The 19,471-nt window shown below is 46.0% G+C and overlaps 1 protein-coding gene across 3 annotated transcripts in view; it reads right to left on the minus strand.

Annotated features, from left to right (window-relative positions):
• Window positions 1-19,471, minus strand: part of ACACA (acetyl-CoA carboxylase alpha) — a gene marked incomplete at both ends in the record, with an annotated part of 96,929 nt that overhangs the window by 47,105 nt on the left and 30,353 nt on the right. The window contains 12 exons of one of the 3 annotated variants that reach the window (XM_079545010.1): window positions 294-509; window positions 1,031-1,072; window positions 3,643-3,687; window positions 3,997-4,053; window positions 6,061-6,168; window positions 7,362-7,458; window positions 8,020-8,163; window positions 10,180-10,203; window positions 16,776-16,894; window positions 17,340-17,429; window positions 17,818-17,931; window positions 19,256-19,369. In XM_079545010.1, coding sequence (XP_079401136.1) covers window positions 294-509; window positions 1,031-1,072; window positions 3,643-3,687; window positions 3,997-4,053; window positions 6,061-6,168; window positions 7,362-7,458; window positions 8,020-8,163; window positions 10,180-10,203; window positions 16,776-16,894; window positions 17,340-17,429; window positions 17,818-17,931; window positions 19,256-19,369 — 1,170 coding nt within the window. The remainder of the gene's footprint in view (window positions 1-293; window positions 510-1,030; window positions 1,073-3,642; window positions 3,688-3,996; window positions 4,054-6,060; window positions 6,169-7,361; window positions 7,459-8,019; window positions 8,164-10,179; window positions 10,204-16,775; window positions 16,895-17,339; window positions 17,430-17,817; window positions 17,932-19,255; window positions 19,370-19,471) is intronic. The other 2 variants (XM_079545011.1, XM_079545009.1) reach the window with 2 other exon arrangements.

A 19,471-nucleotide genomic window follows, 5' to 3' on the forward strand; every position in this document is an offset into this window, starting at 1 on the left:
GTCAGCATAAATACAAATTTGGACAGGTAAAACTATTGCATCAGTGGCAGGAGGAACAGGGAGAAATAACTACTGCAGGGATTTCTGACTATCCACAGCCCAAGAAAAATCTCTGTAAGGTACAGGAATATGGCCTTTGAAGACATGCTGCTGCAAAGCCAGTGTGAGCAAAGAGAGGGCACACAACTGCGGCACTCTATGTGTGCTATAGGTTTTCAGGCAGATTCTCAAGTGATTTACAGAGTTTTATAGGCTGTCTTGGAAAGAGAGCTCAGCTGGGTGACAAAACTCACCTTGGTAACTAGGTCTGAATGCCTTATAATGGCCCTCACAAAGAACCTGTAGTCTGTCACTTCTGTTCCTACTTCAACTTTAGCTGCTCCCAGGTAGAGATGCATTTTGTGGTTGGCACACGGAATGGCAGTGAGGTCAAAGTTTCGCATTCGGTTCAGCTCCAGCTGAAAAGCCAGCGCTGGCTCCAGATGGCGGTAGATTCTGTCTTCTTCAAACTGAAGGAACGCAGCATGAGCAGAGAGGGAAGGATGTAAAGAGGAGGTGGGTTAAGAGGGTGGAACGCTGAGGATGTAGAAATCTGGATGATACCCACTGCATTCATTCGTACATCCATTATATTACATTCACATGCCCTAAAAGGCTACAAATTCAAACTAAATTGTTGAACTACTAAGAGTGGAACACACACTGTAAGACAGCAAGTTCTCCAGCTCTTTCCCCTCTTTTTCAGGGAAGCCAAGAAGTTTGATATCGAATCGTTATACAGCTTCTACACTTCCCCTGTTACGCTGTGAATGAAACCCACAAACACAGAAGCTTTAAGTCAGGTTCCAAATGCATTAATTTTTATGACTCATCATTGTTCCTGGAATCTACTGCTGTGTGGGAAGGTGAAGATACCACACTGTGCAGTGAAGCTGAGCTGAAGCAGCTCCCTGCAACAGCAGCACGAGCAGCTATGTGAGAGGATACAGTAAATGCTTAGAGAAGAAAGACTTTAGATTGTACAGCTTACCTTATCCCGGGCACGGAATGTGAAGAACTTTGGGAATTCCCTCTGAAAACAAAAACGATGACATTAATCCTCCAAAAGTTATCCACCTGGGGTAGCACCGTAACAGAGGAGATCACTGAAGTTGTTCCCAGCTACTTTTGCAGCATTACAAAGCAGTGGAAAACCAAGCTACCCCCAGCAAGGCAGCAGAGGTAGTTCAGGCCTGTCTTCGCCGTCAATGCAACAGATGCCACTTGACTGGCTTTTTATTATTGTGGTCAAATATCAACAGACAATACAATTGAACTTCTGCTAGTTCTGTTATTGCTGCAGTGATTGTGGAAACGTTTGGGAGCTGTACAATCACGTTAACACCTTGTTATGTAAGCTGATGTACACAAAACAATCTATATTAACTGTATGAAGTTATCTTCACAGCCTTACTGTTAGAAATGCCCTCTTTCCAATGAAAATTATGAATTGTAATAACAGAACTTCGTTCCATGTGGAAGTAGAACTCCAGAAAAACCTCCCAGCTATGGTTAGGTTTCTCTGTTATTCTATTGCTCAGATGATATCCTAGCAAAATGTAAAAGGTTTGGGTTTTTTTTTTGTGGTGCACTGAATGTCTCAGAGGGCAGCAAGTCTAGACAGCATCCTGCTGTGTGCACCCTCAATTCCATCCAAGAAGTCATCTATTTCTGTGGAGCTGCACTCGCACTGCGCGGAGGAACATTTCTGAATGCTTTGCACCAACACGAGAACACCAGCCACTGGTACTTCAGGTAATAGAAAGGAGCACACCCAGCTGGCCAGAGCTCTCACTGAGAAATAAAGGCGGTCTCTGACTTGAAGTCACTGAATTTCTGAATCACATTCTCACCATCAATAAGGGCGTGCAAGCGTAGCTTGATTCAGTGTAACAAACAGCAGATAAAATAACCACCTGGTAAATCATCCTAACCTCCCACAAAAAACAGCCCCTGGAATGCCACCTGATAGCTCCCAGCTGAACAAAAGAATCTGTGTTTGACTGGAGTGTGTCTTCTGGACCAGCCAGAAGTAAGGGAACCCTGCCTGAACATTCAGACACCGGGCACATAGGTGAGCCTACAAGGACCAAGCACTCTGCAACAAGCACAGGCAGGACTTCCATGTTTCCTCACTTCTCTTCCAAATCCCTCCCACCTGTTCCCCCCTGCACACTGCCAATTTCCCCTAATATCATCCATGCCCATTCTATCACTAATGTAATTGCTTTCAAGGCATTTGACTATTGTTGTGGGCAAATATAATAATTAGATGTGCACACAAAAAAATTGTCAGTGCTCTGGTACCAAAATCCAAAAGAGTGCTCCATTTCCTAGGCAGAAGAATTATACCCCTGCTGTGTTCTCATCAACCAACCATCATCAAGACAATCAAAATAATTTGCCTAAATTAGCCAATCAAGACACCCTGCAAATCGCAGAATGTGAAAAGCTACAACAGAAATCATCATAGTTGATTATTATACTAATAATCACGTTAAAAACCTAATGAGATGAGGAAATTGGAAGCTTGCTGGAGCAACTCTCTATTACCTCAACATGCTGGGAACTAATTATATAGACTGTAATTAAAACAAAAACAAACCCAAGCCTGGGCCCTGGCTAAGTTAATAGTTGGTCCAATAATAAACGGAATAGAACAGGAGATGGTAATAAAGACTGACACAAAACGTCCCAGCGGTGCTCTAGAAACTTTGCAGGCAGATGAGATGTGCAGTGCACCCTCTGGCTCAGGAGCATCCTACCAGCACATCACATCAGCACAGCTCAGGGCCAGCACAAGGCTGCCTCGGTCCAAGCCTGATCTCTGATGCATGCTGCAGAGCTTATCCGTAGACTTCTGCTTTGCGTTCTTCAACTATCAATCCAACTCTCTAAAAATTCATTTTTTCCCATCTAAAGCTAGGGTTTCCTTCTAAGAGTCCAATTCCTACATAACCCTCTCACCAGTACCTGTCTGTGCACCGTGGTCACGGATTCCCAGCAGTGCTCAACTTGCTGAACCAGGTTCATTAAACACAGGATGAATTTCTTGCACTTTAAAGACTCCTAACAACCTCCAGAGTTGTAAAGCAGCTACAGAAGGGCTAAAAATACTCTTTATGCTTTGCATTGCCACCTTGAAAACAGGGCCAAGCTAAGTCTTGCTGATGCCAAAGCCCAGGAGAAAGAAGTAATTCACAGCAGCAGAAGCACCAAACATTTTCCACGTCATTAAGTCATCAGACAAAATTTAGCAAGTCACTTCAGTCATTCCTCTAAGTTATACTGAAATCAGGGAGAAGACTGAAGGAATCCCCACAGCATGTATGAAATAAAAAAATGTGATTGCATTTCAGAATATAGAACGATATGAATACAATGAAGACCTTGGTCAAAGTGCCAGCCATGAGGTTAGCCAGGCAATGAGCATGCAAGCAGCCCTGCTGAATGCAGCAGGTCCAGCCTCGTAGTGAAATTCAACTCTGACACAATGCTGGCATCAAAGGCCTGGCTAAGAACCAAATGAGAAACAGAGTCGCTTACGAGTCTCTTGGCCTCTCATCAGAAATACCACCATGTTCCAGAGCCTTTTTTACTTACGTGAAATCTCTGATCCACCTCACAGTTGACCTGTTTCCTGAAGTCCTTACAAACGAACCACACAAACACAGGAAGAGAAAAAAAAGAAAAAAAAAAGCAGAAGAAAGCTAGCAATTAGAATGAAAATCAAAAATGAATTATCAAGATTACAAGAGGTGCCAAGATTGCTTACAATTGTAAATTAATTTTCTTAAGCAAATGCATTAAAACAATCTCCAATTTTAAAGAACAAAAACAGTGAAGTCAGAAATAACTGCAGTTATTGGACTTAATTTGTGTCAAGCACAATAAATTCAATGCTTCTATGAACTAGAAACCAAAGAGTTTTTAGCAGCATGAGAGACACCAAAATACCTTCTGTGCCACAAGGAACGTCAGCCTCCGGATGCCATGCTCAATCAGGACTGATTTCTGCAAAAGGAAAAGAAGGAATCAAGACTTAGCTTCACAGAGAAGGAACACAGTAAGAACGTGTGCAAGTCTTCTCTGAACCAGAAAAGCTCTACAGATGCTCCTGCATCTCTGTTGCAAGTTCATTCCCAGCCCGTTTTGATCTACTCACAGCTACGATCTCCCATCTGCTGACTGCACTGCAGCACACATAAGCAAATTCATAAAGTCTGCAGTTAAGTAACACAGGGCAAGGGCAAAGCACGCAGCTGAACCTTGCCAACAAGCAGAGCAGAAGAGTTGGCTACAAGTCTTGAAGGGCTTTCTCTCATGGCCAACACAAGTTGGTCTTTTTGCAAAGATTTCTTTCTTAGCACAAGATAGGCATGGCGAGGCCGTGGAAAGTGATCCTTTTAGAGGAACTGACCCAGCGAAGCACAACACCACGTACTGTTTGTGCCAAAATCAAGTACATGAACAACCCTGACCGAAGGACGGATCCATCGATATCACAAAGGTGACAAATGGTATTTGTACACCGTCCCTCAGATACCTATCAGATATGCCCATTCTGGTTGCTTCTTGAACCAATTCCAGAAAGCCACATTGCAAATGAAAGTGGTGTGATGAGCATTTGCCACATCGCTGGGTTTTTTTAAGCGTTAAAAAACTCGTAATTTTGCCCCTTTAAAACTTTATCCTTTCTCCTCCTTTTTCCAATTGAAAAGCAAAAAAGATCAAAATAAAAAAAAGAAGAACAAAAATGAAATGAGAACTTTGCTAGCCCAGGAACAAAACAGCCCCTTTCAGCACAGACAGCAATGTTTTACTAAGGTTAAGCCCTTTGAAAATGAGCATCAGCGACTATATTCATAGCAAGAGGAAGAAAATAACTTTAATAATTCCATGATTTAAAAAGCAAAAATTGTTATTGCTTTTAAAATTCCACAAGTGGCAGACAATAACAGCATAGCAACAGGATTCTGATTACATCGTAATAATGCGGGTCTCACAGCGAGTCCACAGCCATTACAGAGCGATTAGCCATCAGCACCTGGAGAAACTCCATTTACACCGACTGCCTCAATCTCCTCCACAAGTCATTTACAAGTATATGATCCTAATTTCTATTAGAAAAAACACACACAACATGCTGGGACGAGAAGATTATTTGGACAATTTGGATCAACCTATTTGATAGTTTAATGTGTTTGGGAATTTTTTTTTTATTTTTTTTTTTAATTTCTTTCCTTTTATCCCCTCCCATAAAACGCCTCGAGCATGATCAAGAAGATGAAAAGTAAAACTAGTTTTAATTTTTATATTTGATTATTTTCTTTGCTTAAAGAGGCAGGAAGCTGCTGAAGTCTAGCAGGTACCAGTCCCACCTGGGAACCCCTCTTCTCTGCAGAACGTATGACTAACTTTCAAGCTGGGAAGTGAAGTTAGAAACTGCTCCCTCAGTGCTCTCACAGCCACTGCAGGTAGCATGGATGCAGCAGTGCCCAGAGAGCCATTCATACCAACAAGCCTGAGTTCTTCACGCCCATCAGGAAAGCAAGTGAACACAGGCACCAGTGGCTGTCCTCAACACAGCCTTCTCAGAAGTGGCCACAGGATCAATACTTGATACCCTGAAGTGAATCTCACAGAGCAATAAAGCATACCAAAGCAATTCCACTTGGTGCAAAAAACATCACCTGACAAATATATATATATATTTTTTTAAGGTCTTTTACCCTACCAGAAATTGAAAGTCCTGAGGTGAAGGATTAGAATGGACCACGAAGTACTACAAACTAAAATGAGAGCTGTGTGGTTTTCAGTGTCCACCTTGGAGGCTTCAGAAAGGGGTAGCGATATCCAAACAGTGAAGTGGTAAGATTTTAGATGGCAGAAATTAAGGATGCAACTATTGCATTTATTTATGGAAAAAACATCTGAGAAGCACAATGACTTCCCAAAGCAGCCAGACCTGTCCTGAACAGCCAGCCTGCTCCAGAGCGGGAGAGAACTGAGCTGACTTACCTTGCTCTGTGTGAACTCTCTGAACATGGCTGCCAGCCCATCATCATCAACGTCCCCATCAGTTTTAATAGCAACATTAAGAATGTGAATGGGCTCCTCACGGGCAGCCTGCAATTTGAAGAACACATGCCACATAAATAAACTGTGAACAACAACTCTTAAACTCAGGTCCCATAGGAAACAGATGACTTCAGCAGAGTTTGCTATCAAATAAGGAGAACTACGGAGGAAATCCTTGATCAAGCAGCCTCACAAGTTCATGTTTCAGAAGTAAGAGAGAAAATCCACAAACAGAAAACAGGAGCTTCGTTTGGAGGATCCAGTTCTGACTTGGTGAACTCAAGCATGCCTCATTTGGATGCAAAACGAATGCAGGGTCAGGGCCTCTCTTCACGAGATGCAATGCAGGCAAGGCATAAAAGGGCTCTGGCATCTTGAAAGGTAATGGCATTAAGTAAATTTAGTATAAGAGCAAAACATTGTGCACTTTCACATCTGCAACAGAATGAAATAATGTAATTGGAAGTGTCAATGACATCGGAGGTCTGAGAAGTGACAAACGTAGTGCTCAAAAATTTGTGGTTAACTCTGACAAACTGAGTATGAACTGAAAATTTTCCTTGGTGAAATGAGGAGTTAAAGAGAAAGATCTGAGGACATTAAGGTTGATGGCAATGCTCTGGAACAAGGCCTCAGTATTTACACACATCCAGATCAACAGCTAAGTTTAAAACCAAGCCCTGCTCTGAACACAGACTGTACTGCACCAGAGGTCCCAGCTGCTGGGGGCAGGACTGAGCAGTGAGCAGCTACCTGTGGTGCCAGGGACAGCAGTTCTTCTGTCACTAAGAATTACAAACCATCTGCTTCCTCTGCACCTGTTCTCCATGCCAGTACAAAAACTGTCAGGGCTCCAACTCTCTTTTTTCTCATAAAAAGAGTTCTAACTGGCAAAAGAGAGAGAACAGTCAGAATGTAAAGCAAGTGGAAACCTACTCTGTCTGAGCTCTCAGTTACACTGCCATGGATCCAGTAATTCTACTGATGCTAAAAGCAACAATCTGAATTTACATGGAGAGTAAGACATAACTCTGGTTTTAGAACAGTCAGGAAATGGCCACCTACTTTTATTCACCTGCTGTGAAAAGAGCAAACAAAACACATACATAAATACATAAAGCTCTTAACTCCTGCTTCCAGCACTGGAACAAGTGGAAGGTATCTAGCCTGCAGTCACTGCAGCATTCTGCATGTCTTCCATTTCCAAACTGAGCAACCTCCAGAGAGAAAAATTACTGTACCTTGTCTTCATCATAGAGGGAAGCATGGCCAGCTTCAGGGAAGGTTGGGCTCTGGGGAGGAGAGTCGCAGAAACAACTCATCACTTCATCAAAGATTCTGAAATACACCAGAGAAGTATTAGTCATAAACACACTGCTGTAGCTCACTGAAGGCATACAGCCCTAAAATCCACAAATCACATTGCCAAGAGGAGAGGAGAGAAAAGGACTGCTTCCATGTGCAGGACTGAGACTCAAAAGATGAGGAGGCAGCATCTCCTCCACCCTTCCACCTGAGCAGAGCCTGCATCTTCCTGCACTTGTCACAGATCCTATGGCCGCAGGCACTCATGACTGCTATGAGCTCTGCTGTCTTTTTTGTCTAGTCCAGAAACACTGAAAGCACAAAGAATATCCCCTCCCCTGTGTACAGGAGCACTGGAAATCAGCACAGAAGCAGACGATCTCCAGCCAGCAGCAGTTCTGGATGCTGCTCCTTCTGGCCGCACGCTGCTCTGGCAGCGGCCTGAAAATTTCCATTAGCTGAAGGAGGCAGATGAGAGGATCCCAACAGACACCCCAAGAGCTGAACAAACAAGCTCAGGATCGCTTTGAGCCTGCTTCTAAACAGTCCCATTTGCGCCCACCAAGGAACACAACCATCAGCCTCCCCACATACCTGACAAAATCCTCAAACGTGCGGAAGGAGACCATTCCGCCCATCCGCTGGCACGGCGGAGTGAACGAGTTGTCCAGCAGCACATCACTCACACTGGCTACGTGGACCATCCCGTAGTGATTGAGGTTGGAAGAGAAGGACATTCTAAATGGCAACGCAATAACAGCACAGTCAGTAGGGACAAGGGAGAGAAGGTCACCTGAGGACAAACGTCTGTGTGTGCGCACGTGCTCCGACCACCCAACGCATGGCTGTTTATCCTGAGTGACACTGCAGGACTGCTGGGTTCTCGGCACGCCAGAGCTGCTGTGCTGCCATTTCCTAGGGCCCTGCAATGGTGGCACGTGTCTGCTGCCACTGATTCTCTTACCTGGACATCCTCCCCAGGCACAGAGTCAGGAAACAATGTTATAAGCCCTCAGAACCAGTACTTCTTAGGGTTAAGTGAGGTGACAGGTGAACTATGACTATGCAAAGCTGAACACATTTTTCCCCCCCATATGGTCCTTTACTTTACAAGTGGAATAGCAGCCACTCCTCTTCTGCTCCTGCCTGTACAGTGAGTGCAGCACTCATCCAGGGCCAATTCCTGATGTCAGTGAGTGGCACCAGGACAGATTTACACAAGCTCAGAGGAAGGCACCAAGTAAAGGACTTCTATTTAGGGCAAAACTGCTCACTGCAAAGGTCAGTATTCTTTCCTGGAGAAGGCATGGTCCTGTGCACATTAAAGTATCACTGACTTCTCAGATAGTTCAACAGCTGTGGCAGCATACACTGTTGTGAAATTGCTGGTGTTCATTTGGGCAGTGAGCTTTTATGTTAATTTGGGCAGCGAGCTTTTGTCATCTGTTTCTTCTGTGTTTATTTTTCTGATTTGCTTTTGTTGTTGTTACAGCTCCACGTTGTCATGGCCAAGACTAGCAGAGGAAGCTCCTTGCATGTCAACACAAATACTCCAACCAACTAAACACCCCCTCTCCAGCAAGCAGAATGGGGTTTTGCCTTCTCTGGAGTAAAGGGGAACACCACTCATTTCTGTACTGCACACTACAGACCCAGCTGCATTCCCTGCAAGATGGGCTCCTGCAGCTCAGGGCAGCCCGCCCTCCCTTCCCTCCCCTTGGGGCTTAGGACACATCAACAAAGTCAAGTTCTGTCCTCCCCAGGTGGTGCCGTAAGGGCAGGAATGAGGGCACTGATTCAGCACAGCACCACAGCAACGTCCACCTCCTGCTGTCCCACCAGCGCTCACGTGGTGCCGGATGGGCATGGCTCACACTGCTGCTTCATTCACTCCCCTGTCCTTCCCACAGAAAACCACTGTGACACGGCCCTAAGAACACCAATAGCCACTCTAAGCTATCATCAGTTTGATTAATAGCTCTCCGTGTATAAAGTCAATGTTTCTGTAATTTATCTCTGATTAAGAGCCATGAGACTTTCGAGCCCGTTTGTACTATTTTCCCTAAATAGGCATGTAAGCAATAATAAATAATAAGTATTCATGTTTTGAAAGAGAAAAATGTTTCAGGACATGCCTTGGTGTACATTTCTTACAGCCAATACAAAACATATCACAGAACAGTAACTAAACAAAGAGACAGCAGACATTTTTCATGTATTATTTAAAACGAGAAATACTTTTCAACTGAGACACGGGAGGAAAAATTAGCATCCAGAACACAACAAAACATGCTGTCAGCTGTTGGAGATGTAGATTCATCTATGGCACGAGGGAGGTAAGACAGCCTCAACGAATTCTAAGCTAGTTGCGAGAAACCAGAGCGGCAACAGGTGTGCTGTGAGCCCGAGGCAAAGCCCTGCTCCCTGTGCCACCCCACAGAGGGACCAGCTGGGATCCCGTTCCAAAAGGAGAGACCCACGCAGGAGCTGCGCTCCGCACTGCGGGCGCACCGAGCCACCGAGCAGATTTAACTGTGGAGACTGCTGCATGCAAAGCTGCTTTTGAAAAGGGTGGTGAAAAGCTGAAAACATGTTTTAGACAAAGGGAGAGGAAAAGGGAGGGAGAAGAGTTACGTTTGAGAGCTTCCGAAGCAAAGAGAAGGGCACTACAACAAAACATGTTAGAACATTGAGCACTAGACTACTTCTTTCTAGTCTTTCTGTTCAAGTTTTAAAAGATGATGAGTACCGTACCTGTTTAGCGTGGGGATGTTCCCTCTGTAATCAAACAACCACAGTTAGTTACAGATTGGTTAGTGAAAGCCATCATCAAAAACTATCATCAGGCTGGTCCGCAGACCAGCGGCACCTTTAAATTGACCGAACCCAAATTTGTCCAGCAGAAATTAGGCAGAATTCAATTTCATTGACCCTGAGGAGGCACCCACCACCTGACTTGCCACGACTGCCACAGGAGTAAACACAGACCATGCACATGACATGCAAATAACACATATGAGGAAAGCACGCTGCATTCGCAAGGCACCCTGCATGCCTACAGCACCTCATGGCACTGCTGCAAGCCCTGTGCAAACATCAACGGAGCTTCAAAGGTCAGAGTGGGAGTCAGCCCCACCTGACAGAAGAGCAAACAGCAGCACAGATGCAGAAGAGTGACTGTGTCCCATAGGGAGACTGCAACAGGTTCAGAAAAAAAAGCCAAATCCTCATTGCCAAACCTCCCCAGTAAGCAGCAGCCCACAGGGCGAGAACAAAGCAAATGCACACAAACACCACGGAACACTTGGCATTTGCAGCATCAAGGCCGTGAACACCAAAAAGAACAAACACAACTTGAGACCAACTTCAGCAAAATTGAGTGGTTCTTTCATAACATCAGCCCACAACTCCCCGCATTTCTGCTTGCAAACCACAACTCAGCAATGGCTGCGAGCTTAATGGAGCTGAGGTGCACAGCTTCCCAGCAGTGGTCACACTTTGCCCATCCATTCACAGGAGCACAAGGTGGCAAATGGCTCCATGCAAGATGCAGAAATGGCTGCAGCGTGGCATTCAAAATAGCAAGGATTGAATCAGAAAAACACACATGCGCCCAGGAGGCTTGTGCAGAGATCAGCAACGTGGAAAGGTCAAAAGTAAAGCTTCAGGGAGCACAGATCTGGCCATTTGTCCTTCCCTCCCTACAGAAACCTGGGGAAGATCAAACTACAGAGTTTCCTAATGCCTTTAGCCACAGGCAAGGCCCTGGGCTGCTGGACATGAAATCCTGGTGATCAGCGACCACAATGTTTCCATGGTCACAGCCCTCGGTGAACTCAATGCACAAAACAGATTTTGTTACATCAGAATCAGATTCACTGTGAGGCTGTACGTTCAGTGCTTTACTGACAGAGGCACAGAAGTTCCCCTGACTTCCTTAAGCCATAGGGCAGAAAACAAAACTTCTTGGGCTGAAGACATGCCTATCTGCTGCTTAATGACTAAATTTAAATAACTCCATTTGCAGTCTGAGGGACAGACAGTTTGCTGAGAGCCTGCTGCTAGGGACACAGGGATGCAGGGTTTTGTGCCTTTTTTCTGTCTTGCTAAGTGGTGGGAAAGCTGCATGTGATCTCCTTCAGATGGAAAGAAAACAACAGCCTGGTGAGAACAGGCAGCTCCTACACACGGTGCACTCACGTAGTGCTCCCTGGGACGCTTTCAGAAAACTGAAAGAAGAAAGCCAACCAAACAGTGCAACAAACACTCATTTCTGCCTCAAAGAGAGCACCCTGCTGCCCTGCTCTGGGAACCACTCCCAGACCACTTGGAATGCAGGTGGAGAGATTCTGGCAAGAATCACAGCAGGAAAACAGATCTCAAGAAGGAGCGGAGCGCAGCAGCAGGGCTGTGCCATAACCACAGGCACGGCTGCAGGAACCCTCCTGTATCCCAGCTCAGCTGTCACTGTCACCATCCCACACCGAGAGCCAAGGGCTGATGCGTGCAGCACAGGCGGGCCCTGGGGCGAGGTGTGACTGAAAGGCATCGCGCCTCCGCAGCTCCACGAACAAGGCTGCAAAGCTTGCAGGGGAACCAGCAGGAGCACAGCTCTGGCACAGCGCCGCTGCCATGCGGCTGGCCACGACCAGGAGCCCTCCCACCACCCCTCACCCTGACGTTCACCAAGTACCCCCCACCCGGGGGGCTGATCCCACAGCAGTGTGCCCCAGCCCCATGCAAGCAGCACCGCACGGCCTCATGTCGCAATTACTCCTCCTGCTCAAGCAAAGGAAAATCCCCCCAGGTCCTTCCTGCACCTTCTGGGTGAATTTCCATTCCTTCCCCCACCCCCGGCAGCTCTGGCCGTGCGTGCGAAGCGCCGCGGGTTGCAGCAAGCTGTGATGGAGGTGCCGGCGTGGGGCAAAGCTTTTGAAATCAGGCAGCAAAGCAGAATCAGCAGAGGTTGGCTGAATAACCCACTTGTAGTTATTAACAGCAGTAACACAGGAGAAAGAGCAATTCCACTGGCTGTGACCAGTGGCACTCCTCTTATGTTTCTTCATTTCTGTAGAAGAATCTAAACAGAAGGCTGTGAAACATGCCTCAAACCATACATTTTGATTGGGTTTTTCCTCTCCCTCTTTCTTCCCTTATTCTTCTGCTCCCTCTGTGATTCAGCCAAGCTGAATCTGCTACTGAAGTCCAATTTGCATAAAATTATCATCGTTCCATTCAGTTTGCTGCCCCTTCAACAGCCCGTTCTTTCCTCCGCTGGAAGATTTCGCCCTTTCTGAAACAGCCAAGCCAAGGGAACTGCAACCCATTACTGCTGCCTGCTGTCTAATTAACATCAAACCCTCAGCACGAGGCTGCCGGGATTTACAGGTGTCCTGGAATCATTCCCCCCTCCCTCCCGGCAGCAGCCGCTCTCCTGCAGCACGGAGGGGACCTCAGGCTGCTGACGGCACATTTTGGGCTGCGCTCGGCCCGCAGCAGAGCAGCTCTTTCCACACAAGGAATCCAATGGCTGAAACAAGAGGCTGTTCTAACAGCTATTTCAGGCCACAGGAAACATGTTCACTTTGTTAGAAATTCAGATCTCCTGACTGTGCCATTGTAAAATGATGAGGCAGGCTAGTGGGAAGGAACTTAAAGCTCTGCTCTATCTGTATGCCAGTTTGGGCCCTTGATTCTTCTATAAAAACCACTGTTTGGAAACATCAATGTAAAATTTGGCTTTCAGCTTTCAAAATGGTTTCAACCTGTAAGCTAAGGAAGAGGCTGACAAAAAGAACAACCAAAGTACTCCATAGATGACAAAACATCAAGAGACAGCTCCAAGAAACATGCATCGCTCTTAAGCTTTGAAATCAGCAACACCAAAGTCCAAGGAAGGTGCCAACAAACATCCACAAGCACAAAAAAGAGATACTGGGCAAAAACAGGCACAAGATAGTTGAGACATTGATGCTGAGACGCTTGGAAATACAAGACAACCAACGACAGGACCCAAGTTCCACTCTCAGAAGCATCAAGGACAACAGAATGCAGTTCCAGGAAGGGATTCAGACAAACCTAAGGCATCTGCTTGGATGCACGTTTGTGAGTTGCGTGCATTCTCAACTCCAAACACAATCAGAGTTAGCAGTCCGTTTGAGCTGCCAAATAAAACTTGCTTTAAAGCTAAGTAAGACAATTGTCAAATCTTAAAGTCCTTGGTGGCTTGGAATGTACCCAGAGCAAACCTGCACCACTAAAACCTTCCATCGCTTCCACCACCCGATCTCGTCCAGGTTTGAGATTCTCCACGACATTTCAAGGCCACCTGTGTGGCACAGGGGACAAAAGCCCCGTTGAAAAAACACTGTATTTCCCTCTTTCTCTTCTTATACCAAATACACAACGTTTCTTTGAACAGGAGTTTTTAAGCCAAGAACAGGGGAGCGCTGCTTCCCGTGCTGAACACCTAAGAAAGGCCTCTCAGTGCCCGTCACCCAGCTCGCCATTCTTACAAAGGAAACCAAACCTCTGAACAGCAGGCAATATCCCACCAGTCTGCCACCTCAGCAGGGCAGACTGAACAAAAGGGAGGCAGAGAGCAGCTCAGATCAGGGCTTATTTCAATCTCACAGGCTTTCTCACCAGGACTGGAGACAACAGAAGGAGGCAGGTGATCCCAACACCAGGGCTCTGCACACAGGCTTGCAGTACCCTGCTGCATCCCGGAGGTGCCCTTGGATTGCTTCCTCCAGATCCAATTACTGCAATGCTCTTTACTTGGAGAGGGCTGGGAGGCTCCATTTACTGCAAAAGGCACCAGATGGTTGCACCGTGCTCCTCGTCTGGCTTGCACTGGGCAAGGAGGAACGCTGGGCTTGATCTATACAGCCCTCTATGGTTTCAATTATAAGTTTTTCTCCCTACGCTTTGCCCTTGCAATTAAGATCAGTGGGGATTCTTACAACAGGATGTTTTCTATTAATTTAAACAAATAATTCCTTCCTTCAGCTTCTACCCACAAAACCCACCAGGAGCGGGTTGCATTTCCATGATTTTGATATTCAGAATTAACAGTTTTTCTTTCCTGTTTCCACGCAAAGTTTTACTGGGGGCAGCTGATGGCAATCATTCAGTGGCCACAAATACAGAGTCTGAGTGCCTCCTGTGACCACCAGAAGTAGCGGGTGGGATTGTTTCAGTTGCAATTAAGTGAAGTTATATAAGGGTAAGTACTAATGGCAAAGAATTTAAGTATCCCACAGCCCTATCAGTCTGCAATTTTCTCTGCGTAAAGATTTTCTCCATTAAATTGTTCACAGAAATCAGTCAAAAAAGGGCCCAGGGTTTACAATTATCTGATCACATGTTAGAAGATGTGTTGCATCGCAAAAGAACAGCTCCAAAACAGAATGCTGCCTTTGGGCCCTCAGGTACCCATTTCTGCTTGAGCAGGACCCAACCCTGCAGCGTCTCAGGGACATTTACTCAGCTGGGATACTTTGGCCTTGGGATTTGCCCCTTATTCCATCTGTCCATGCTAAAGAAGATAGAGAAGAACATATGAGGGTCTCAGAACATGATCAAAAACAACGAAGAAGACTTAAGCAAGGCAGTGGCAGAGAGTTTGGAGATTTCATTGCTGCGTGTCCCAGGATTACCATAAGGCCTGCCTCAACGGGGTAGCTTAGATCTGTACATTCTGAGCTAATTTAATTCCCCAGGTATCCATACCCTGTTATCTGTTGCACTTCAGCCACACAATAGCTGCACAAGGCGGTATGCACTGCAAACAGCTGCATTAAGCAACAGGAGCAAAATTCAGCACCAACAGATGGAGGTGCACTCGAAGGAACAGAACCTGCCTGTGCCAGCAGTGAATTTGTCCCCAAAGCCTGCTTGCCTCTGCACAAGGAATGCAATGCATTTCCACTCAACCATCCGCGTGCTGACTGTTGAAAAGCAGCATACAGCTTCAGAACATTGCTCCAGCAAATTCACAATAAAGAGGAGAGGAGATTTCAGGACAAAGAAGCTGTTCCCCAGGCAGGTAACAGTTCTCATCTCCCAGCTGACCTTGTCCAACTATGCTAGCACTCAGTACCAGCACAGTGGGCAGTATGGGCAGCCCACGCAACCCGCAAGCAGAGGTGACAGACTAGCAAAGAGAGGAAATAGAGAACGAGGGGCTGCAAGGGAGGAGTATTGTAAAGAAGTACCAAAAATAGTATGCAATTATTTACAAACATTCTAGAGATGTAGGAAACAGATGAGACCAAATGCTTGTCCCATTTGTATCACGAGTGTTTTGCGCTGCTTGTTGAGGACAGCCATTCATTTCTAGCAAACCAGATTCTGAAAACCATTTCATAAAATGTACTGATGGATTCTCAATGAAGCGAGACTGGACCCCATTGCCCAGCTCTACCAAAAATAAAATAAGGAAAAAGATGCTTGGAAACAAAGGAGGAAAATAGCACCTGTACCACACTGCCACCCAGCACAGATCAACAGCGGCACCCGGCGGCCACGGAGCAGCACTGCGCCTCGGCTCCAGCACACTGCAGCCCGGGACAGAACCACATTCTGCCCCAAGCACCTCATGAGGAAGACTCTGGGACCAACTGGCCTGACAGATGCTGGAGAAGTTCTGAAAAAAAAATCAAAGCTTTTCTTAAAATACCCTCTGCACACACGAGAAGACGTGACTCCTCCACAGGGCACAGCAGGGTACGGTTGGTGCTTTTGGTTGCAACTGTAAGATTCAGTCATTGTGAGAAATACGTTCTGAAAAATACTGACTGAAAACCAAAGTATTTCAAAACTCGAATGCTTCCGCATAAAACACATCCACATCTCCTCAAACAAACAAAGGCTGCTCGTCCTTATGCCATAAAAGGTGTAACCACGTCAATAAAGCCAGGTTTAAAAGCACAACCAACCACAAAGAGTTACAAAAAGCTGGCGAGGGAGCAATGCAGCAAGAGGAAAGAGCCCAGCTGTTCTTTCTGCCTGGACCTGCATCTTTCAGAAAGCTCAAGATTCTGCCAGAACCGATTCTGTAGAGGAAAGTTACTACACAAGCTGAACTAAAAACTGGAACACATATGAAGACTGCAACATATTTAAATGAATCCAAATTGCTGGAACTACTGCCCATAGCTCTTGAGAATTTAAATAATTTAATAGAAAGAACTGGGTAACGTAGGGTTTTATCCTAAGAAATGTGCGCTTATTTGATGCCCTGGGATCATCCTTTTCTCTACGAGTTCTACCGTGAGATTTCTGTGCCAAGATAGCAAATCCCTCACAGATCCCCGACTCCAAAGGCACTGAATGCATGATCTGACCTGTTTGGGTGGGAGGTGGGCAGCATGAACTGGAACTCCACCACGCAGGTGTTGTCCTTCAGCTGGCGGTGCTGGACGCTGTTCAGCTCGTAGGCAATGTACGCCCTGCGAACGTACACCTGGTTAAAGAGAAACCCCGTCAGCTGACTGTGCTAAGGAGGCAGAAGGAGGAAAAAGACTAAGGACAGATCAAGAGAGATCATAAAAACACGAGTTACCTCCAGATGAATATAAAGACCTAATTCAACTAGAAGGATTAAAATATCGTTATTTGAGAAAGGCCGCTCTGGTGGCAAGCAGCCACAAGTTATAAGGTGGGCCGACCACATTCTCTGACAGCAGCTTCACCTTCCATCCCTTCAACCATGCGAGTCTTCTTCAAGCAGAGAAGATAATTTGCATCTGAAATTCCAACCAACTATGAATGTTAATGCTGTTAAATGCCAGACTCCAACCACGCCAAATCCCACACAACCTACAGCTCCCAACCCTGCAGGGTAACACTGATTAAAAATTAATTTAAAATTATAAGTACTTGTTTTTTTCCCGTGGGCAAAAACTTACCTCTAAAGCTGCCATTCTCACCACCTGGTTACTGTGGTAGAAAAAGTTGGGTAGCACATCAAAGATGGATGTCTCTGACAAAATGAGTTTCTAGAAGAGATGACATGAAGAAGATAAAATAGCACTGCCTGTCTCGCAAACATGATTTGGCCAAAAAACAAACAAACAAAAAAAAAAAAAAAAAAAAAAAAAAAAACAACCCCTACCCCCTCCAAAAAAAAAAAACAACCAATCAACCAACCCTGGTTGGTTACTGACTAGCTCTATTTGCTTGCTTCTCCTGCCATTCCATGAGGACTAGGATGTTTTCATACTACATGGTATCAGCGTAGTAATGGAAACATAAAGAGGGGAAGTCAGGAACCAGGCTGATACAACTCAAAGCCACGAGGAACTTGGGACCACACATGAGTTTTAAAGCAGCAACCTGAAGCTCAGCGAGAAGGGAGCAGGGAACCAAGAAGAGTTTGGCAGATACCTGCAGGTTCTCAATGCAGAACTGGTGTCCATACATGTCAATGGCAGACAGGAAGATGGACTCCACCTGGTTGTGACGCAGCTCGTAGGACGGCAAATGGGAAGCAATGAGAACCTGGCAAACAGCAAACACAAAGCGTGTGGGTGAGGGGAGCTCTGCCGGGCCACAGGCAGCAGGCCGTAACTCCAAGGCAGCAATATTCTGCTCCATCCAAGAAAAGGCTTCTCCTGTGAATTCGGTGGCACCTGGGTGATGCTGCAAACTCCCTCCCCTCCCCAGCCTCATTTGTGTATCCGCTCGGTTTGTATTATTGGCAATTCCCCACGGAGAAAAGGAACGGCTTCAATCAAGTTCCATCAGTGCATGTGATTTAGCACTGCAGAGCTGTTAGTCCTGGGGATTGCCTGACCGGCTGTTAATTGGAAAGCAGATCTGGCAGGCAGCAGCTGTGGGGAGGCCAGCGCTGGAGTCCGCCTCGCACAGCTTCTGAGCAGAGCAGGCAGAGCTGCTGGTGCCAAGTATTAAATGCCCAACATGAAGGGTACGGAGATGGGAAGGGGAAGCAGCTTGCAGGGGAAAATGAAGTGAAGGAGCAACATAAAGACATCCACAAGGACTGCAGCACTATCCCCAGCATGCTGCTGAGAGGTTCAATAACTCTGAATGGTTCAAGGACACAAACACAATCCTGAAGGAAACATAAGGTCACTGAGCAGCTTCAAACACCACATTCATTTTCCACAGTCAAGCACTGAAATAAAAGGAGAGATCCCCATAGTGTCAGCTTCCCTGCTGAAGACTTTTAGAATGGAGATTGGGACTGTGGAGTGAGAGGAGTGATCAGACTGTGGGGTCAGCCCTGGTGTGAAGTGATTATGCCCTCACACTCCTCCCTGGCTACACACTCACTGCTAACGAGGAAGCTCACAATCATGTACAGGTGGATGTTCTGACATCCAAATTACTACCTGTACTCTTGGATATGACTAAAGTTTTTCCAATTATTTTCAAATTAAATTAACAAGAGTAATTCAAAAGCTAGAAAAAACTATATTTAAAAAAAAAAAAAAAAAAAAGAAAGCAGCAACATATTCATTGCAATAACAATAATTCCTCAGGAACATCTGATTCTCATGTAAATTTCTCTCACTGTTCTCTGCCCCAAATGATTCACTTTTGTAGGGCAGCTGCTGAACCCAGACAGCAAACCCTGCCTGTTCCAGGCAGCCTGTGCTTGGCAGGTTCACAAAGCCAGAAGAAACCACAGTGACCATGGATTTTGTCTTCCCTTAACACACAAATCAGTCATTCCTTTTTAGGTCAGATAACACTTCTGGAGGAACAGAGACAGAGGAACGTGGTCCTAACTTAAAATGCAGTGGCTGGGAACCCACTGATGCGATTGGAGGCTGAGCCCAGCTGCAGGAGCGCTCCTCACCTGCCGTGCCCGCAGTGCCACCTTGGCATTGGTTGTCTTGCTGAGCTGCGTCAGCTCCGTCAGAATATTGATCAGCTCGTCTGTCAGGGTGGGGTCACGGCCACAGAGCTGGTCCTGCAAACAGAGAGAGCTGAAAACATCAGAACTGGAGAAAACCATCCTCCTTCCTCCCACCAAGGGGCTTAAACACGACATGTGTACACACAAATGTTCTCT

The sequence above is a fragment of the Tetrao urogallus genome (genome assembly GCF_951394365.1).
Source record: "Tetrao urogallus genome assembly, chromosome: 20".
In the NCBI taxonomy this organism is placed as follows: domain Eukaryota; kingdom Metazoa; phylum Chordata; class Aves; order Galliformes; family Phasianidae; genus Tetrao; species Tetrao urogallus.